At 40.4% G+C, this 23,464-nt stretch overlaps 1 protein-coding gene across 3 annotated transcripts in view; it reads right to left on the bottom strand.

The window, feature by feature from the left end:
* Cntn4 (contactin 4) overlaps window positions 1-23,464 on the bottom strand; it is a 1,000,458-nt gene that overhangs the window by 25,856 nt on the left and 951,138 nt on the right. For 2 of the 3 annotated variants that reach the window (XM_036181073.1, XM_036181074.1), the window contains 2 exons: window positions 6,761-6,936; window positions 1,480-1,600 (listed from right to left, as the gene is read on the bottom strand). In XM_036181073.1, coding sequence (XP_036036966.1) covers window positions 1,480-1,600; window positions 6,761-6,936 — 297 coding nt within the window. The remainder of the gene's footprint in view (window positions 1-1,479; window positions 1,601-6,760; window positions 6,937-23,464) is intronic. The other variant, XM_036181075.1, reaches the window with a different exon arrangement.

Here is a 23,464-nt window from a genome sequence, read left to right as displayed (position 1 = left end):
AAAAGTCTTAAAAACCCTACATTTCTTTTATAAATTGATTTGAAGCCTAGAATTTTCTTCAGCTGGTGGACACATTCAGGGTAGCCATAGCTGAAAGGTTTAACTTAGTTCCTGTCAGTTGCTGTGGAATAGTCTTTCTGTGTGCTGTGAATATGTGTTGCTACCATTGGGTAATGAAGAAGCTGTTTTGGCCTATGGCAACACAGGGTAAGAGCCAGGTGGGAAATCCAAGCAGGGAGACAGGAAGAAGGAGGGCAGAGTCAGAGCAGACACCACTTAGTCATCCAAGAAACAAGATGCCAGCAGACTGGTAATTCCATGGCCACATGGCAATATATAGATTAATAGAAATTGGTTAATTTAAGAGGTAATAGCTAGCTAACAATATGCCTGAGCCATAGACCAAACAGTTTGCAATTAATATTAAGCCTCTGAGTGATTATTTTATAAAAATTGCTGCTGCCTGGGCAGGACTGAGAAAATTCATTCTACAGTTAGTAGTACTAAGAGTCTGTATTCTGTATAGTGCCCTCCTATTTACTACATTTCAAGCAAGGGTTTCCTTATCAAGTCATATTTTAAAATCAGGGGAGCCTTATCAGAACACCGTCCAGGAATGAACTCGTGTGATAATTCTGAGTCCTTGTGAGAAAACTCCAATAAAACAAGACAAGAGTCTTGTGACTCCAGTTTCTTCAAAACACAAAATTGTTCTTGGAATGTGTTTTCTTCCTCCTTCCAGGTTTGACAGATAGAAGGGAGTTTACTTCTGATTACTCATTATTGTTTGCTGCTGTTATTCAATTAAATGTTTACATGCCTCTGTGGAAAACATAGTTTTGCCATGTGTGGTGTGTCCTTGTAATTATATACAGCTTGAACTCATGAAGCCTTTACTTAGGTGGTTTTTCTTAACACTCAGAGGATATGTTGTCTAATGCTCTGAATAAAGTTGGCAATTGCTGAGACTAGTCTGCCCCATTTATTGGCTCCATTTTCCCAGATCCCATGGCCTCCAGAGTGGTAAACACAACCCTAGTGATTCTGGGAAAAATGAACTTACTTAAGCCCCTGTTATACCACTAGCCTAAAACATTAATGTGATTCAGTCCAGATGAAACACAGAACAGTTAGTTGAATTACTTTTTTAACTAATGGTTTTTGGTAATCTGAAGTTGTTCTAGAGCATTCTGTCAGCCTGGTAGTCATAATTGGGATCTTCACTAGGAGTTCTTTTCAGTAGGAGAACTGAACCTACTCAGAGAACTTTCTGGTTATCCATCTTTTATGAAAAAATACGAGTTCAGAATATTAAAGACTGTTAACCACTGTGCATGGTGGTTAGCTTATGCCTTTCTTTTTTAAAAACATAATTCAAAACTACTGAGGTTTTATGTTGCTGTGGCAGAGTACATACCATGGAAATATTGAAAAGGGCAAAAAGCAAGCAATAAATAAACAAAAACAAAAGCCCAATACCTCTTACAATCAGGTCGGCAGCAACAGAGAGTTTGTCCACACTTGTTTGGACCATGCAGACATATTTCCCAGCATGCTTCAGTTGGATGTTTCGGATCATCAAATCACCAGCTGAATCCTGCTGATAAAGTAGAGGAAAGTGACTACAATTACTTTTTAATGAGCCCTAACTATCATTATCACATGAAGAACACTATGACTAATGGATTTCTTTTACACCGGCTGATGAAAACCTTAGTGATGCAAGCCAAGGCTATTAAAACTGTGTGATCCAGCCTGAGAGATAAGAGCACCTACGTTTTCAGAGAGCTTCCCTTCCACGGGAGCTCAGGTGTCTGCATCACTTGGCTATCCCTGCTGGCATCATTCAATGTGGTTTTTGATTGAACCTTATGGGCTCCCATCAGCATGCTCTGAGCCTATTGCTGGTGCTTGCATTCTGAGACTTTGAAGTTCTATATTTGGAAAGGGGAGTCAAATCTCCATTTAGAAGCATCTGCATTCTTCTGCAGAACCCTGTCTTGCGGCCAGCATTTTGATTGCTCCCAGGTTTGAATTAAAGGATTATGAAGGCCAGACTCTCTAAGGAAATCTTGAATCATCTAGTGTGGAATAGTGCTAATTTGTTTTCTAAATGCCAAATGCATGTTTGATTAGCAGATGAATGGCACTAATTACATCCTAGTATGGATGCCTATGTGCCCCCAAACCATTTCTACACTGCTCACCAGAAAATGGCTTTTCATAAATACAAAGTGATCTCTCCACTAGACTGCTCCACCTTGGAGTTGAGTTTTACTGCCTGGATATTGAGAAGCTTGGAGAATAAAGCAGTCACCACTTCCTGGGGTAGACTAGAAATGCTCCCTTCTTTCTGAATCCAAACTACAAAACAGGAAGTTGACATAGACTTTGAAGTTGCTATTCCTCCAAAGAGCACTGATAATGAATGACACATAGTAGAACTTTGTATACATCCCAAATTTTCCAAGTTCTTTAGTTTTGTTAACACAGTCAATTTCCACATGTTCTAGGAGACAGGGACTCTTGTTAGCTTATTGACAGATGAGAAAACTCTGACATAAAGAGGCTAGGCAACTTTCTATAAGCTATATATGTAGCAAAAGACAGTTCCAATCACTGTTATTTTCAGTGTGCATACACATGTGTACACATGTTTGTGTGTATGCTGGTGCATGTATGTGGTAGGTGCATGTAGAGAAGAATACAGCCTCAGGTGTCATTCCTTAGCTGTTGTCTACATTGTCATGTGATACAAGGCCTAAAACTTGCCAAGCAGATAAGACTGGTTGGCAAACCAATCCAGGGAATCTCCCTATCTCTGTCTCCTTGGCATTGGGTTTCCAAGCATATTCTACCATGCCTGGGTTTTATATGAGTTCTGGGAGATTGAATTTAGGCTCTGTGATCAGCAGACTAGCGCTTACCACTGAGCAACCTCCCAGCCCCAACCCTTGTTAGTGATAATAATTATATATCCCCCTCCAGGGAAGAACTTAATCCCTATGTGAAAGCAGCATGTTAGCCAGTTAGTGGTGGTATACACCTTTTATCTCAGGACTTGGGAGGCAGAGGCAGGCAGATAGATATCTGTGAGTGTAAGGGCATCCTGGGTTACATAGTGGATTCCAGAGCAGCTAAGGCTACATAGAGAAACCTTGTTACCTTGTTTCAAACAACTCTATCCCCCCCCCCCCCCCCCCCCCCCGTTCCCTGGTCCCCTGAAGGGAAAAAGAAAAGGAAGAGAGAAGCACCAAGTTCTCAGTTTCTTCTTTTGTTTTAGTAAAACAGGTCACACTCATATTACTGAGGGCAAAGAAAAATCCCGAGGGCCAATTGCTGCTCGTAGGATTAGAAGAAAAAAAGACAGGAGTATGTCTTGAAGGCGAGCTGCAGTTTGGGGACCTAGTTGTTTTGGGGCCCATCTCTGCTGTGTTGTTTCCTCTAAGTCTCTTAATCTGTCTGCCTCTGTTTATTGACCTTTCAAAGAGAGATGACTTCCTGACTGTGCCATGTTGTAAGAGTCAGATGGGTACTAGTGTGAAATCCCTTCACAGACTAAGAAGCATAGAGTAATTTAAACTCCTCTGACTGATGGCTGTGATCAGTTTTCTTTGTGAAACAATCATGTCAAAGACCTTAAATCTAATTCAAGAAGAGCTGAGATTTTTTTTTTTTACCTGAAAGTTCTTTTATTTATAACACTTGTGGTCTCATCCAATCCCACTGTATACTGATCACATCTTAGTATTAAAAAATGGGATGACAATCACTAACCTACTTCATAGGGTTTCTGCGAGGATTGGGGAGCTAATATATAATAAGATGGTTGATAAATGATTAGGTACCTTGCAAGTAATAGGAACCAGCATTATGAACCTAAAATAGTTCACATGTTGGGCCTTTAAATAGAGATGTAAATAAAAACTAAGCCTCATGATGGAACTGTGTGCAAAGGGGTGGTAAATCATATTGATTTTAAGGTGGATGACATATTTACTTTAAAATGGAAGCCATGTTGATTTTAATGTGGAAGCTATATTGGCCTTACAGAAATATTTACCCTGTCTCAGTGATTTATTCTGTTCGCCAGGGGATGAGTGTCAAAGAAACTTACTGCAGCACATAGCAACCTGCTTTCACAATTTTGTAGTTGTGACTGAGTGTGTCTTAGCTACTCCTAAATTTTAGTGAGATTTATAGCTTTAAAATCAAACTGAAAAAACCTTTAAAGTACGGAATGAAGTAAGAGTCTCACAGAATGGGGCTGTTCTTTTCTTAGAAATACCCAGATTAAACTGCTACTGTGGTCTACATTAATGTTCCTACCAAAGAGAACAAAAGAGTTCCAGTGTATTTATCCCCTACTCCAACTGTGGTCTCCGTTCTCTTTCTGAAAAAGCACTGGAGGACATGAGAGAAGAACAAAACAATTTTCCAAATAAACCTAAGCTGAACCTACCCACCGTTGTTTCTTATGCTGACTTGGGAATCACAAACTCAAATGGGTCTGAGTTCAGAACGGCACATCCTTTCCTCACTGTGAAATCCTGACATGGTCAGCATGGGTGACCCTGGGGCTCACCACTTCCCTCTTTTTGTTTGTAGTAATAGTGGATAGCTGGTCCTGCTGACAGAACTAGTTGCATGGAGGAGAGAGGCGTTTCTCATATGAAAAACAAATGATTTTTTTTTAAATTTTTTTATTTTTTGAGTTGAGGATCGAACCCTGGGCCTTGCACTTGCTAGGCGAGTGCTCTACCACTGAGCTAAATCCCCAGCCCATGAAAAGCAAATGAAAGCAATTATTTTGGTTTTTCATTTCTGTTTTTTTTTTTTTTTTTTTTTTTTTTAAGGCAAGGTCTTACTATTGCAATCAGAATGACCTACACCTCACATAGCCAAAGGCTATCTCAAACTCAGCTCCTTTTGCTCCTGCTTCCTGAATGCTGGGATTACAGGTGTGTGCCACTACAGACAGCTGAATGAGAGCACTTCTGTGGATGCTAAGCATTCCTTGGTCCTCTGTTCCATTAAGATGTCTCCCTCTGTATCTCAGCTTAAAAGGCACATAGTGGCTACTAGGTCTGATTGGCCAGACATCTTTTTCAGTCATCAATCACCAATCCATTCTAATAGCTACTGCTCATAAAATTCTCCAAGGTCATATTTTTCATATTGACTTTGCCTATAAAGTTGGTGTTAATGTGAAAAGCAACTATTCAATTTAGTTGATGAAGGGTTTTCTCAATGTATATGGCCCTGGTATTATAATTAATATCACCCTTCTTTCAGAGTACACAGCCATTAGAGTTTTAAAAATATTTCTTTTGTGGTAGATACAGGGCTAAGTATATTTTTAGACAGAAAAGAACTTGATATCGCCAGACGGGGGTGGTACATGCCTTTAATCCCAGCACTCAGGAGGCAGAGCCAGGCAGATGTCTGTGAGTTCAAAGCAAGCCTGGTTTACATAGCAAGATCCAGGACAGGCACCAAAATTACACAAAGAAACCCTGTCTCAAAAAACAAAAACAAACAAACAAACAAAAAATTGATATCACCAATGCTTCAGTAAGTAGAATTGCTCTCACTAAGCTGGGCTACAAAAAAAAGGTCCAGAATGGTTAACCATGGCAATACCATCCAGTCTTATTAAACCAATATTCCAAGAGAAAATTCCTAATGAACAGAGGCATCCATTGGTGTAATGAATTAACTTCTCTCCTGTGTATCCAAAGTGATATCATCCTTGGGAGAATTGAGAGAATAGTCATTCAAATCCCTTTTAGTGCTCTGCAACTCAAACTTCAACAAACTAAGCATGCATGTAATGGATAGAATTATTACAACAGTTAGTTGGGAAATATATCCCCAATATATCTCATGGAAGGAATTGTTAGCTTCAGGGCATTTATACTCCACCTAAAGGGACAGACATGAGATGAGATGGGCAAATCAGAAAATCATATTTCTGTGGCAGTTGAGGGAGGAAAGGGCTTTTCAAATCATAGCCCCAGTTTTATACTCTGGTGCATTCTGATTAGGCCTTCCCAGGAAGTGGTCATCAGAGTTGAGTATTCCTTACCAAAGGAAATGTAGAACTGTGATAATGCTGAAAAAATAATTGTTGAAAAAGTTTGTGATAGACACAAATTGTTTCTAGATTTAAGCTTCTCTTGGCACATATTCAACTGTAATACATATTGTACTGAAGAGTAAGGAATTTCAAAAATTGAAGCGTTTGGATTCAGACTCTGTGGAGATGATAAATCACCTCAGTGTATTTGCAGAATCAAGAGAACAAGTGCCAACTTTGTGATGATGAGTCTCCCATAAGAGCCCATACAGTAGCAACCTGAAGGCATATATGAAAACTACATTTCAAACACTTTATTAACCATTTGGGAGCATATTATATGATATGGAAGTAGAGCTTGGGCAGGGAAATTCAACACTGATGTACAATATAGATGAAGGGAAAAGGCCCTTTGTATAACTCCTATGAAGCTCAGTTCTCTTCTTCACACACAGCAGTAAAGAGCTAACCTGACATCAGCTTTGCTTTGCATGCTATCTATGACATCACTTCTTCATAAATGAAGCAGAAAGGAGCAGGAATTAACCCAAAGTTCTGTAAAATAAGATGTGTCAACAACTTTACATTTGTTTCTAAGTTAATGCAAATAAATTAATTTTTGTCAGTGTGTGGAACTTTTGCTGTGCTGTTTCCTATGGATAATATGACATTGACACTTACCCCTCCAACTCTTTCAAAGTGGTCTCCATCTTTGTCGAAGTCTATCAAGCGTCCATTAAATGACCAAGTAAATACAATGTCCAGGGAGTGATCATGTGTCACCTGGCATGGAAGAACAATGCTTTCTCCAACGGTAACATCCATGCTTGAAGGGGGAACCATAACCTTGGTTGGGTCTGGAATTTGAAAGGAAACAAGGGCTGTGGATGTAGCTTAGTAGTAAAATGTTCTCCTTGCACACATATGTAAAGCCTTGAATTCAACCTCCGGAACCTCCAAACTCCCCCTAGACCTCACTCAAAACAAACAGCACAACCTTGATACAGTTTATGTGGAAATGTAGTGTAGAACCCTGTAGAACCTGGAGCAGAAGGGAAGTAGTTGGTTTGGTGATCTTTCTTAAGCTGAGAACAACCAACTTCAGTCACCAGAAAAGCCCAGATTGAGACACAGGGTTATTTTCAACAACAACAACAACAACAACAACAACAAAGATGAAGCTGCCTGCTATGTGCACTTTCATAGGAAGGATTCAGCCCAGGAGCCATGAGGTGATATCTCTGGAGACAAGCACACAAAGGCCCACTGGCTGGCAGCTACTCTGAAAGATGCTATTTTTTAAAGGTTTGCATATCTCTCTGGTCTCACTAAAAGCTCTATCTCTGTCCATATCTATACATTGTTAGGTCTCAAGGAAATTCTTCTGGAGATTACACAAAAGACAGCCTCTCTCAGGAACTTGTGAATCCAGATCCCTCTACCAAAGGAGCCATTTCTTTTATCACTGGCAGAAGGGACAAATGACTATCTGTGGTGCCTTTTAGCATACCAAAGCACATGTTGGCCTCCAGGCTCCCTCAGTATCGCAGATACCTGTTACACATTTCCATGCTAACATCATAGCCCTTCTGACCTCCTCCCCTACCTCAGACTTCCCCAGATCATGGGCTTCCCTCCCATCAGTGAGTCTTTCTCCTTATAACCCTGCTATCTCTGCTATGTTCCCTCTCTTTTGTCCAAAAGCTCTCTGTCTCTGACCCTCACTACCCGCCCCTCTCACACACACTCCTAGTTCTCTCATGGCCAAGGCCAGTCTGCTGCTTTATTTAGTTTACTATTTTCTCTCTGCTCTGGACAATTCCAGACCCCTCTGACTGTTCTCTCTCATATCTACAATGAAAATCTTCCCTTTAGCATACCATGGGGCACTCATGCCATCAGTTTCCATACATATGAGCAGAAAAATCCATGTGATATGAAGTTTGTTTGACTTTTCGGGTTTTGTTTGTCTGTGTGGTTGTTGTAAAAGTAATTAGTGTTTTAGTATAGCAAATTGAGAGTAATAGTCAAAGACAGGATAATAGATAATAAAACAAAGCAAAAAATTCCCACACTAAGTGAAATCAAACCACATCCACATAAAACATTTGTTTTACTTTGCCCTTAGCAGAAGGCTGAGAAGCAGTGAAACTATCGTTTTCATGTAGGTGGATTTTCCCTCCATCTTCAGGCTTCTCATCTCTCAGTTATTTTGTTTTACATCATAGTAAACACGATAAAGGAAACACTCCAACCCCAAACCAGGGCCTAATCAGGCCTTTAAGAAATCCATTGCCCATGGAATTCAGAAAGTAGCTAACACCCATCACAAACTCTGGAGCAAGATCACAAATAAATAAATAAATAAATAAATAAATAAATAAATAAATAAATAGATAAATAAATAAATAGATAGATAAATAAATAAAAATAAAAAATTCAAAAAATAGGTAATTTGTCTTTATGTCCTACCCTGAAGTTTATTTAAAAAACAAAAACAAAAACAGCAAATGAAGTTTTGAGATTGTTCTGAGTAGAATTGAGGCTATTCTTTTATTCCTTTCCATTGATTTATTTCTTACATGTGGTACAGATAAAGCACCTCACTCCATCCAACTTAGTATAGATTGGCTTATATCTTTATCAAGCTACTTTATAATCTGCATAATGTGTCAATTTATAGATAGCCACTTTGAAACTAGTAGGCTTTTTAAGGAATTTTACTACAAATATAATCATAAAGGCAATGAATATCATGAAGAAGATGAAATCTGTATATTGCTTCTTCAAAATAAAGATTATTACTTTTTGGGCTGGAGCAATGGCTCAGTGCTTAAGAGCATGTACTCTTCCAGAGTACCTGATTGTTCTGAGCATCCTTACCAGGCAGGTTACAACCACCTGTAACTCTAGATCCAGGGGTATCTGTTGCCTCTTCCCACATCCACATAAACATGCATACATAACTGAAATAAATATTTTTAAAAGAGTATTAGTTTTCAATGTTACCCCTTTGCATTTTTGTTTAATTGGGTTGTAACAGGCTTGCTTAGCAGAGAAGGTTTGTCAACTCCCAGCCACTATGTGGTTATTTACAATATTACAGGGTTTCATAAATGATGTCAGAGAGTACAATGGTAACAAGCAATATGAATTAAACACAGTATGTCCATGTACATGCCTCATGAATGAAATCTTATTCAGTCACACTATTCAAATGCCCATAAAGTAAACCAAAGTAAATAATTGCAAGCAAGAGTAATTCAAAGTTATTACCATCAATAACAACAAAGAGAACAAAAATTAAATATCTTCCATATTCATAGGACTATGTTTCAGCCTGTGAGATGTATAAACATTTATTAAAAGAACTGCTTGGTTTAAAACCTCTCTGGTAGGAAAATTATACAACGGAAAAAAGAAAGTATCTTCAACAAATAGTGCTGTTATAATAGGATGTTAGCATATAGAAGAATGGAAATAGATCCATATCTATCCCCCTGAACAAAACTCAAATCCAAGTGGATCAAAGGACAATCAATCTTCAACATGCCCAACAGCAAGGGCAAGGAGACAAGGCCAGGCCTGAGCCACAGTCAGCAAGCTCAAGGTGATAACCAAATAAGGATAAATCCTGGGACTTGTCCAGGCTTGCCCACAAATGGAAAAAGTGTAACCTTAGCCAAGCCCCACTAGCCCTGACAAATAAGAACATACTAATATGATTGCCACTTGCTTAAGCCAATTGTAGATAAAATGACCTAACTGCCCTAGGACCTCCCTTTGGTTGTGCTTAAAAGGAGCCTGTGAGCTCTTCTCAGGAACTTTGCCATTTTGCCTTTGTGTGGATTGGTTGGCCCCGGTATACTGGAATCTTTCTTGAGATAATAAATTCTCTTGCTGACTGCATACGTGGATGGTGGTCTTTTGTGGCACTTCTCCAGGACCCTAACATCATCACAAGTCTTTCAGATTACCAAGATAAGGGCATAAGACAGCAATTTGCACTCTTTATTACATGTAGACTATTGAAGATATTTAAATGCAGAAAGGATTCTGAGAGTTTCTGCCACAGGATACACAAAGTACTATGAAAGTAATGAACTTACTATTACAAGGAGGTAACTGGTAATGATCCCTAAAATGCTGTCTCTGGTGGCAAGTCTACACACCAAACATGAGAGTGGAATCAAAGGTCTGGGCTCAAGTACTTAAACTGAAGTTTGGGTTATCAGCAAGAAGTCTGCACAAACCCCAAAGTCTACAGGCATTTGAAACTGCTTTTTTTCCTTTGTGTAACTTTTCTCTTTTTGTATTGAAAGTTGAACCCATGGCTTTGCATACCCTATAGCACGGAGTCACATCCCCAGCACATTTAGGGCTCTGGGACAGATTTTTATTAATGAAACTCTAATGCCTGTTAACCAAGGATCAGTTGGGTGTCTTACATAAAGGATCATGCTGGCCCACTTGTAGGACTGACAACAGCTCATTCATTTATTTTGTGCTTGTTGTCAGTTCATGCTCTGAGCTCTGAAGTAGCAACAATCAATGCAAAGTAAGTCGTGCGTGTCTGCACACCAGAAAGGTCTCCCAGGGTCTATAGCAGATTAAACGAAAGAGCTGGAAAACCTCATTAGGTCCTTGGTTTTTATCAGTGTTTACTTCTTCAGCACTCTCATTACTATGTTATGAATTCTGATGCTTTTGATTAATTTCCTTAAATTTGAATACAACTGCTGTACACAATAAACAGATGGCTTCTTGCCATAACAAACTGTCTCCCTTCCTTTGGTTTTAATTCATCAAGATCACGAAGGACCTGTATTTATGACTTGTGTTTTGACAAGTCATTTGCACTGTTGTTCTGTGCATAGGACTCTCAGAGGCAATTGACCTCAAGATGCTGTTTCAGTCTGGTTGGATTAAGTAACAACAGTAAGTAGGACCAACAACATCCGGGAACAACCATCCTGTGGCAGTTTTCTGTTTCCAACGTGGAGAGTGACAGATCCAGGACTCTGGATCACTGAGGTTGACTGACATTTATTTATAACTACTTAAGCTACTAAGAGTTTATAGAAATTACTTATTTCTAGATAAACCAAGTGCTTTGTTCTAGCACTTGGAAAAGTTAATTGTTAGACACTTAGATAATCAGATTAGCAAGTGGATGTGAACATGATGATATATATCCAAGCCATTTGATATCTTGACTTAATGATGCTTGAAAAGACATTCTGAATTATAATTTTCTATAGAAACAAGTGGCTTTGGTCACATGACAGAGATGCCCACACAACTATGTTTCTGAAATAAGTACTCTCCATAACAGACAGATTATGAAATCAGCCCAGATGTCCTTCAGTAGATGAATGGGTAAAGAATAGAGAAAATGTGGTATGGAGTTTTGATTGGCCATAAAACCAGAACAAAATTACATTATTTCAAGGGAAATGGATGGAACCAGAAACCATGTTAAGTCACATAAGTCAGTTTCATAAAGATAGTTATCCACGTTTCCTCCTGTGTATGAAATCCAGATTTTATATATATATATATATATATATATATATATATATATATATATATAGCTGGACATGGTGGTACAATCCTTTAATCTCATCACTCAGGAGGCAGAAGAAGGCAGATCTCTGTGAGTTCAAGGATAGTTTGGTCTACATGTGAGTTCTAGGACATCAGGGCTATAAGAGAGACCATATCTCTATCTCTTCCTCTCTCTCTCTCTCTCTCTCTCTCTCTATATATATATATATATATATATGATGTGTTGGGAAAGGAAGAGAAGCATAGAGAAGGCAAGGAAGGATATGAGAAGGTAATGGGGATTGAATTTTACCAATGATATACATGTATAAAAGTGCCATAATAAAATGAATCATTTTAAAGTGAATATGCACTAATTAAAAAATCACTTTGGGCTCATGGGATAATAATTCCATTTAAAAAATAGTTATGTGTCGGTGTGTGAGTACAGGCACGCACATACCTCATGCACACACAGAGGTAAAAAGACAACTTTGTGTTTTCTACCTTGTTTGAGGCAGGTCTGTGTTGTTAGTCTGTGGACACCTACCTAGCTGGTGCCTGTGAGCCTCTGGGGTCCTTCTATCTCCACATCCTATCACATGGTAGGAGTTCAGTAATTATAGGCACACCACCTGCAGCTTTATGTGTGTTTGGGGATTTGAATTTAGAGCCTCCTGTTTGTATGGCAAACAATTTACCTACTGAACCATCTCCCCAAGTCCAATGATTCTAGTTTTGATGTTGTTTTCTGCATAGCACGTCTTCCACTTTGCATTATAATTTCTTTTCATTTCAATCACAGTGCTAATATATTCACTTGATACCTATTAAAAAAGTGTGTGTGTGTGTGTGTGTTTATATGTATTAATTTAAAAATAAGAGATATGTTATATCTATTCATTTAAAAAATGGCACTCTTCAAAGTCTTGGAACATGCCAAAGAGCTAATAGTTAATTTGCTTTTAATGATGTAAGGAAACATGGACAAAGAACTGCTTTTCAACAATAGTTAACTGCCACAGCAAAGGCTGCTGATCGATGATGCTAATAATCCTAGAGGTCACATGCTTATGGGTCATCTTCAATATTGTGCAGTTGGCCCCTATTTTTCAATAAAAATAAAATCAATGCTGGATAAACCAATTTATCCATTCTTTGTAAGATATATAAAAAAGGATGTCTTAAATATAAGATGAAAATCAGGATTCTCAGTGACTCAAGCTGGGCCATGCTTTTTTTTTTTTTATTTTTTTAAATCTAGTATGAAATTTAAGAGGGATAATGGCAAAAGGCTGTACTTTTAAAAATTAGCAACCTCAGTACATTCTACATGATTGACAGTGCCCAAAGACAAGATGAATATTTCAGTATGTGAGGTATCCATGTAACTGCCAAAGAAAGCTAATGCAAAGAAAGTGCTTACCCAGTGAGCCATCTCCTCAGTCCTAGGTTTATCTTACATTTTCCCTTTCTTATATCCCTAGAATCAGTCACTTTCAAGAACCCTGGAGTTTTTTGAGAAACCCATATAGGGACACTCAGTGTGCACATTGTTACTGATGTTATCTCTCACACACACACACACACACACACACAAACATGAGTAAGCAAGTGCACACATACATCATAAACATTTATAGCTTTAAATATGTTTTATTCTGCAGATACTTCCTTATTGTCTTGAGTTTCTTTTTGTGCTATTGTGCTTATTATTATTCTCCCAACCTCCCTGGCTATCTACTCTGCATTATTTTGTGCCTATCCATGGCCATTTCATGTCTTAGATTCTGGGCCCACAGACCCATCAGTCAATAGATCTCTTCAACCATCTCATCATCCTTAACAGTCAGCCACTCTGATATTTCCTTTGTTCTAGGAAAAAGGGTGTAGTTGGAGAGCTTCTCTCCTGGTTCCACCAAGCCCCTACGGTCCCACAACCCATGTATAAAATAATCATACAGACACTTATATTATTTAAACTGCTTGGCCATTAGCTCAGGTCTACCATTATCTAGCTCTTACTCTTATATTTAGCCCATTTCTGTTAGTCTATACTTTGCCACATGACTTGTGGCTTACCTGTGTCTTTACATGTTGCTTCTCGTGGCAGCAGCTGGCAGTGCTTCCTCCCAGCCTTCCTGTTCCCAGCCTTCTCCTCTTCCTTGTCCCGCCTACCCTATCCTTCCTGTCTGGCTACTAGCCAATCAGCACTTTATTCATACAGGGTGATATCCACAGCAAAAGGGAAAGAAGGGAAGGCTGGTTAGTCTGAATTTTATTTAACATAGAAATATTCAAAACGTATCACCAGAGGTTAGAGAGATGGCTCAACTGCTAATGTGCTTGCCCTACAAGCATGAGGACTGGCTATTGGCTCCCCAGCACCCACACAATGTCACTAATTACAACACACAGGCAGAAACCTTAAAGCAAACTGGCTAGCAAGACTAGCAATATCAGCAAGCTCTAGGTTCAACTGAGAGACCCTGCCTGAGATGGTAAGGTGGAGAGCAATAGAAGGAAATTTCCCCTTATCAGCCTCGAGCCTCAGCACACATGCACATGTGTGCTTGCACAAACGTGTACCCATGCACATGAGAACATGCATATATGCATGCATGCATCACACAACACACCCATTCACATGAGAAGAAAAAAATAAAATACAATATGCCACAAATACTAAAATTTGAAGTATAGTTAACTCCAAATAGTTTGCAGATGCTTTTTAAAAACTGAAGTTTACCATTACTTACAATAAAGACAAAACAGAATTAACCATTACACCAAAATTTAAACAATGAATTTCTACACATTACCCAATGAAGAAAATCAGAGTTAATACAGAAATAAAATACTTACTGTTAGAAGCAAGGCATTGCTTAAAAAATATACTTAGCTTTTGGATACTAATTCATCCTTAAAGAAAACTGAATTCATTTTCTAATTATTATACTCCTTTGAGTATACTAATTACTCATTACTTTCTAGTTGACCTTTCTTCCTTCCTTTCCTTCCTCCCCCCTTCCCTCCCCCTTTCCTTCCATCCATCCTTCCTTCCTTCTTTCCTTTCTTTCTTTTCTGAAATAGTGTCTTGCTATGCAACCTGGGCTGCCCTGGAACTGCTCTTTGGTCTCAACTTCCTGAGTGCTAGGAGTACTGGATGGTGTCTCTGCTTGGCCACTGTTTTAGATTCTTCATTTTAAAACACACACACATACACCCACACACATCCAATTTGTACTTTTATTCTAGAGTTACTTAGAGAACTCTAAGAACTGAACAGGAACATAGGGTAGGTGCGATATGGAGGAGCCCTTGAGGAATCTAAGCATGCTTTCATTTTCACATTGTTTTATTATTGCTAATTACAGTTACAAATTCCATGCCTGCCTCCAAACTTTGGAGAACAAAGACATGTTCAAAACAGAAGAAAGAAAAGGAAATAAGGAACTTCTGAAATGGAATCCTGAATTGGAACGAGTACCTTCCCAAAGGGCATAGGATCAGCAGTTGCCTCTTTGGCAGCAGACACCCTATTGTACCCAAGCAGGGCCAGTCTGCAAATCTAAATCACACTTATTCAGCACATAGCTGCCAATTAAAGTCTCCCTTTGAGTGATGACATCTCAGCTCTGCATGTCTCCAACAGTGGCTCCATTCCTGGTAAACCACAAGAATGGCAAAAATAAGGTGACTATATTAAGAACACAGAGAGGCTGCCCTAAAACCAGCATGAAAGGAATGCTGGCTGATCAGAACTGCCCTCATTTGCATGCCAAGCATTGCAGGGCACAACACTGTTCTACAGCTCTCCTTAACCCTGCAAAAGAGGACAGCAGTGTATGAACACTCTCTGGAGTCCAGGTGTTTAATGGGTGCTTTGGTTCTTTGAGCAATGTGATAAATGACATAAAGGAAACACCTCAGTCAGACTGAGTAGAAAAGGGAGACTCCTTTGTAAAGCAATTTACAAATAACTGCTGAGCAGAGAACTTATGGTCTATTATTAAAGAGCAGAGAAAATAAACACCAAATAGAGCTGTTTAATAAGAACGACTGGCACAAATAGAAAAGCCAACTGAGGGTGGCAAGTATGTCATTCAGCAAGCACTTTTGTGATTATCAAAGTCAGTGAACTTTCCTGCTCCTTGTGCGTAACAGAAAGTGCCTATTTTGTTATAAGAATGTTCTAATGACACCCCAACACACTTGGTTGCCTCTCAAGTCTTCGTTCAACAATTGACATCAAGTTGTTTGTTTTTAAGAACAAGTTACAACTTGTCTGGAAGTCAGTCAGAGTCCATCTCTTATTTTTACATGCCGCCAGGAACAGCAAATGTCCTTGTTTGGGGTTTGCGCCATGTTGAAGTCACAGGGTCTCTCAGTAGGGATGTCTTTCTAAATGCAAAGAATTTTCTGAAGGAGTCCAAAGCTTCTATGATCAATAAGAATACCCTTTTTTAAAAAATATAAAACATAATTCTTTATTGGTTCTTTGGAAATTTCACATTGTTCACTTCAATCTCACTCACCTCCATTTCCACCCCTCACACTTACAGTATGCCCCTGCCCTGTTGCTGAAGTTTTTCTGTGTCCCAGCCTGCCAGTGATCAGGAAAAATCTCTCTCACCTGCCAGTCCTGGAGCCATTCGGACCCAAGCAAACACACAGAGACTTATATTACTTATAAACTGTATGGCCATGGTAGGCTTCTTGCTATCTAATTCTTTTTTGTTGTTGTTGGTTTTTTGTTTTTGTTTTTGTTTTTTCAAGACAGGATTTCTCTGTGTAGCTTTGCGCCTTTCCTGGAACTTGCTTTGGAGACCAGGCTGGCCTCTAACTCACAGAGATACCCCGGCGTCTGCCTCCTGAGTGCTGGGATTAAAGGCATGTGCCACCACTGCCTGGCAGACGTTTTTTTTGCCAGAGCTGAGGACCAAACCCAGGCTAGGCAAGTGCTCTACCACTGAGCTAAATCCCCAACCCGCTATCTAATTCTTATATCTTAAATTAACCCATTTCCATAAATCTATACCTTGCCATGTGGCTCGTGGCTTACCGGTGTCTTACATCATGCTTCTCATAGCGGTGGCTGGCAGCATCTTCCTGCCTCAGCCTTCTACTTCCCAGAATTCTCTTCTCTCCTTGTCCCACCTGTACTTCCTGCCTGGCTACTGGCCATCCGGCACTTTATTTATCAATCAATCATCCACATCACTGCCCCAAATAAATTAAAAACAAAACAAAACAACCAAACAAACAAAAAAACCCACTTTGCTCCTCCATCTTTCCAATACCTCTTCATGCATCCTAGTGGCATTGGGTGTTTCACACAGTATACCCCTTTAGTCCAATCATCCCCGCCCATAAAATGTTCATTGCAATGAGTCTGGTTCGAGGCCTCTGTCACACCATCATATTCATCAAAGCTCCTCTCAGATATCCTCTTGTTGCCTCTAATTATAGAGATCCTGTGGTTATTGTTCTGATCCCTTTGAACTCTCTAGCAGGTCACAGATGGGGCAGCTCTTAGGGTAGGCCAACTCAAGGCCCAGGATATGGGTCTGGGTGGCAGCTAGCTGGTTGGTACTGGCCATTGGGACTACTCCCTCAGGCAAAGAGCAGAGCCAGCTCTCCCATGCCTGTGATGAGAGCATCTCTCCTGAGTGCTCAGGTCAGCTTTCCCTTTGGTTGGGGAAGGAAGAGTGGCGCCAGCCCTCCTGCTGCAGTGTGCAGCAAGGGGCAGGGCTGGCTCAGCATGTCCCTTGGATTTCAACATGCATGGTTCCTATGACCCTTGTGGCGACATGAGCCTTGAACATCAGCCCAGACTGTAGCTGCTGTTGGGCCACAAACCCAGACATAACCCATAGTAGTAGTTCAGGTCCAGCTCCATGCAGCTTCACAGGCTACTCAGATTGGTGTGGTCCCTCAGACACCAATATGGCACAGGTGGCAGCCCAGATCCCTGGCATCTGCATTGCCTTCAATGATATCAGGAGCCACGGACATCAACTCAGACCCTGGCTGTGGTAGAGCCACAGACCCAGACATGGCTTTCTGCAGCAGTTCTGGCCCAGGTAGTGCCATGGCCCCAGTGTCAGCATGTCTCTCAGACACCAACATGGTCACAGGTGGTGGGTGTCCCATACCTCAGGCATCTATGTGATCTTGGGTAGCTCGATGGGCCACAGATATAACAGACCCAGACTGTAGTAGAACCACAGACCCTGACATGGTCCCAGTCATCAGCCTGGGCTCGGATGTCACCATGGCCTCAGGTGGCAGCATAGGCCACCCAGATTGGCATGTCCACCACAACAGAGCAACCTTCAGGCACCAACATGGCCCCAGGTGTGGGCCCAAACCTGTGGCATCAGCATGGCCTTTGATCGTATCAGGAGTCATGCATACCAAACTCAGGCCATGGCTACAGTAGGGTCCTGTACCTGACATGGTCCTTGGCAGCAGCCCTGGCCCTGACAACACCATGGCCCCAGATGATAGCACAGGCCACACAGATTGGCAAGGCCCTAGTGGCAGCATGGCCCTGGGGCACCAATATTGCCTGGGCTTGGATGTCATCTTGTTATCAGGTGGTAGCCCAGACCCCTGGCATAGGCATGTGTGGTGATATTTTGTTCCCCAAAATATTGTGTGCCCTAATAAACTTATCTGGGGTCAAAGAACAGAACAGCCACTAGATATAGAGGCCAGAAAATGGTGGCACACATGCCTTTAATCCTAGCATTCCAGAGGCAGAAATCTGTCTGGATCTCTGTGAGTTCAAAGCCACACTGGAAATAGCCAGGCATGGTGACACATGCCTTTAATCCCAGGAAGTGATGGCAGAAAGCAGAAAGGTATTTAAGGTGTGAGGACAAGGAACTAGAGCCTGGTTAAGATTTTAGGCTTTTGAGCAGCACAGTTCAGCTGAGATTCATTCTGGATGAGGACCCAGAGGCTTCTAGTCTGAGGAAATGAGATCAGCTGAGGAACTGGCGAGGTAAGGTATTTGTGGCTTGTTCTGCTTCTCTGATCTTTCAGCATTCACCCCAATACCTGGCTCCAGGTTTGTTTTTATTAATAAAACCTTCTAAGATTCATGCTACAGGCATGGCCTTTGATGGTATCATGGGCCACAGGTATCAACTCAGACCCTGGCTGCAGTAGTACCATGGACTGAGACATGTCCCTTAGCTGCAGTCCAGCCTGGGCATCAATCACCATGGCACCTTGAAGCAGTGCAGGCCACTCAGGTCTATTTGGCCCTGGCTGCAGCATGACCCTCAAATGGCCTGAGACCTGGGAAATTTGCATGGCATTCAGTGGTACCATGGGTCACAGTTACCAACCCAGACCATGTCTGTGGTAGGGCCATGAATAAGAATACTCTAAAAGGAGACTAGCAAGTAAGTAATCAAGGGTGGAGGAGGAGAAGTGGCTAAATTTATCATCTTGGTTTGACATTTTCTTTTTGAAGTTTTCTTTATGGTTGAAAAGAAAGGACAATCTAAAAGGGCATTCAAAAAGACTCTTCTCAATGACAAATTAAATAAAGAACATCTTTAACTTAAAGTATAATTAGAACCACTCCATGATATCCCTTGGATTGTGATGGAAGTTTTAAAAAAGTTTATACACATTTGCATCAAGTAATGATTAGAATTTTTTTCTGTTTAGTAAGGAGGAATTATAGGTCTGTTGCTTTCACTTATTACTCATGAGTAATTCTCCCAAATGAGTCACTGGGCAAAAATGGTTCCCAAAGAATCCCATTAGTGTCAACAAGATAGAGTGAATCACACCATAAACTGTGCAAAAATATGGCACGATGAGGTCTTTGCTTATTAAAGAAATACAGTCTTGCATTTGAGGGACATTTGCTGCGTCTACTGATACAAAGTTAAGGAGTATTTACCTAGACTCCAAAGGAAATGACATGCTTTTCTTGAGACAATAACAATGAATTTTAAGACAAAGCCTTTCTGTTGCCTACAAGCAAAGTAACACTGGAGTGCCCATGCCCATTCGAACATTGGTTTGATGTAAAGGAAAGATTAATATCCCAGACAGTAGATGGTGCTGCTACCTCGCAGAATGAGAACACATCCCTTCGTTCTGTTTAACCTGCTCCTGTCAGCAATTTTCCTCATGTTTTCAGTTTCCTGAGTTTAAGGATTTGAGGAAAGAGGTGATAATTCTCCCATTCTAAAGCATACATCTGTGTTTGCTTATAGATTTCAGAAGAGGTCACTGAGGGGCTCATGGAGCTTAAGATGGAGGGTATTAATTCCTTGGTTGGCATTATTAGCTGGTCTCCTTTTATTTGGCATGGTAAGATTGATTTCCCAAGCTTTCTGCCGAACAGACTCCAGACCAGACCCACATACCCCCAGCAGTCAGGTCCATTCTTGCTGCTTTGCCTTGGGGCCCATCTGTAATTCTAAGTGAATCTTTTTCTGGTATCTTATCATTAGAAAACAACTATTAATAGCTTCTCAGCCCTCAGCAATAGTTGGAATACCCTCTTTGTGCACATGCTGGACAGGACATCACAGATTGAGCAAATGAGACTCTTTTCTTCATGCCTTGCTCCCTGCTTCAGAGTAGAATCTGTGCAAGTATTCTAGAAACTTAACAGAGAATGAAAATCAGCAGATTTCCCAACTAAGGCTTTGTCAATGCTCTGGATTTTGAGATGTCAATTATTGGAAAATGCTCTTGTAAGCCTGGGCAACTCCCTGGAGTAGGTTTGAGGGTCATTGCACAAGAGTACAGTTGTCCACACCAGAAGAAGGGGACATTTTCCTTTCGTTGAGAATTACTGACCCAAAAAGAAAACGAAAAATCAATGGAAGTTCAGAGAAGTATAAGGCAACTTAATTCAGTTTATTTTTAGAGTGCTGGTACAACTTTTCATGTTTTGAAAATTAGGTGGAACCGACATACAAATCTGAAGCTATGTCAAACAGTTTTAAACTTCCATTTCATCAATGTGAAGGATAGTGGAGGTGGAGGACAAATGGGAAAGCTAGAAGAAAAGATGCAAAGATATAGAAACTGACCAAGAAAGACATGAGTAAAGGAGCAGCAGGCCCTTCTACCTCGTAAATGCCAAACATAGCATACTCATGATAGGGGAATCACAAGACGACAAAGCCAGACAGGCAACATGAAAGAACCTTAATCAGCTGACTCTTATGAAGCAATACCCCATTTATTGGTCTTTAGGATATTAAAACAGAAAGAAAACACTTTCTGAGAAATAACTCCCAACCATGCTCATACAACACAACCTTAATTAAATTCAGTGGGTCACTCACACACAAAAATCAAAACTAAAAAGGGGCTGGCAAGATGGGTGGGCAGGTGAAGGCACTAGACACCAAGCTTGGTGACTTGAGTTGGATCCCTAAAATCCACATGGGAGAAGAAGAGAATTGACTTCTCTGTTTGCCTTTGATCTTTGGGCTCCACACACATCCCAGGGCAAGCATGGGAATACACAAAGAGAGACACAGGTACAGACAGACAGACAGACAGACAGACAGACAGACAGACACACACACACACACACACACACACACAATGTATAAAATAGGCAAATATAGATGAAATAATTGTAATCTACTCAAACAAAGCAAAAGACATAAAAGTAGGAGGGCTTCTGGGAAGAAGAGATCAGTAGGAAAGACTTCGGGGAAGAAGAGTTTCACTAGAAAAGGCTTCTGGGGAGAAGGGGTTCAGTAAAAGAGGGTGTGGGATGAAAGAAGGCACTGGGGGTAAAAATTAGCAAAATACATTATGTTGCTACCTTAATCAAAATGGTGCCCAGAATTTAAGTCATTTGGCCTTGACCCAAAATCTCATATTTTCTACGTCTACATTTAAGTCATCTACAAAGACAGATGGTCTTTGCCATTGTGATAAGCAAAGCACTCCAACTCTGTGGTATCATTGTTTGAAAATACTGAGCAGAAGGTAGCAAAAAAACAATTGGTAGACCACATTAGCAAGAGATTTGTTAAAGGGCAGAAGGAGACATAGCTATGTGGGTAAGTCTTTGTTAACTGAAAACATATAACATTCTCATTTCAGAAACATGGTAGTTATTTAAATTCAAACAAAGAGAACCTTTAAAGTTTCATAAGTGTGATGGCATATACATGTGTTTATGCATTTAAATGTACATTAATTAATAAATTTTAATTGAAAGGCAATTTACATACTTAAATCACTCACTAGAACCCAGTAGTTTATCATTGGTAGAGAAGATAGTAAGGGCGAGACTACAGCTTAAATTCTAACAAATATGTACACAGTATTTGTTTAGTTGATAGCAAGCCCCTGAACTGATCCCCTGGGCAGTAGGGCAAAAAAGTGAACAGGACTTTGTCAATAGTTACAGTTTCTGATAAACCAATACTTACAAAGATATAGGTAAGAAAAACCAATTCACTCTTTAGATCATTCATTACCCATCCATTAAGCAGGCTCGATGTGTATGGATCTTTCTACTTACAGAATGCTCTGTAGTTTACAAAACCCTTCTGTCTTCTACATGAACAATAACCTTTCACTTTGTTGCCATACCAGGGCCTGCTCCTTTTTGTAATCCCAAAGGGAATCGTTCACTCTGGGTTACAAGGTACAATGGGAACCGATAGAACACTACCATGGTGAAGACTCCCAAATACCACATGGAGATCCAGACACACTTTACTGGAAACAAGGCAAGACATGGTGGCTAGTGGTTAGACCTCGAGAAGCAAAAGATGTTTTTATAATAAAACACTGGGGCTGATGTCAGTTTTTCTAACAATGTTATCAGCAAGAAATGCATTAAACACATAGCCTTGTGTCTAAAAACCCAGTTTTCAACTCTGGGCACCCAGCAATGGTGCATCAATCACCACTTAGAAATCATTTGGCATCTCTGATCTGCCAAGTTCAAGGTGATGACATTTGGCACTGTAGGGGGATGACAGGATTTTTATGGATCATTGTACAGACCGATGGATTTTTAATATGCTTCATAAACCCTGCTACATTTTGTGAGATACAAATAGTATTAGTACTGGAAACAAAGCTTTACACGGCAAGAAAAGGAAACAGTTTCTTTGAGAGTCAGAAGAGGGTGACATCTAAGGAAAAGAACTCTGTCATAAGTCATTGTTCTAAGGCAGCTACTTGCTGCTTAATAGAAGCCAGCAATGATGACAAAGTAATTTCTGGTTCAAGCATGAATGCCCAAGTACAGGAGTTTATGTTCAATTGCCAGATGCTTCAAGCTAGCCACTAAATCCAAAGACACTTCACGAGCCAACAACATTCTGGCATTTCAAGCCAGAGGGCTGCATAAATGTACATTCCAACAGGAAGGGATGTCATGGGAAAATCACCCAGAAGAGGGAACAGTGAAACTAATGAGAACAGCTAGGGACTCAGAAAAGAATCTAAACCACAGGAAAGAGAAGGAGTAAAACGTGCATGCAGACTGGGCTGGACAGATGATTCTGGAGAAAAAGGATTTCTTTGCTCTGAAATCATGAAGATTGGAGTTTGGATCCTTAGCATCCTATAAAAGCTGGGTGGGGTAGAAGCCATCTTGTAATCCTAGAACTCTGGAGGCACAGATGGGATCTTGGAGCAAGCTGGCTGGGTAGACTAGCCAATCGATGAACTCTAGGTTCAGTGAAAATCCTGCCTCAGTAAACAAAGCGGAGAGTGGTAGATGATGACATTCAATGTGAACCTCGTATCTCTACATGCACACACACACACATGAACCCACACTACATGTGTTACATGAACATGCATCCATATTCA

Source organism: Onychomys torridus, chromosome 3, assembly GCF_903995425.1.
Source record: "Onychomys torridus chromosome 3, mOncTor1.1, whole genome shotgun sequence".
NCBI lineage: Eukaryota > Metazoa > Chordata > Mammalia > Rodentia > Cricetidae > Onychomys > Onychomys torridus.
The sequence above is the reverse complement of the archived record's forward strand: the minus strand, read 5'-3'. Positions and strand labels throughout refer to the sequence as shown.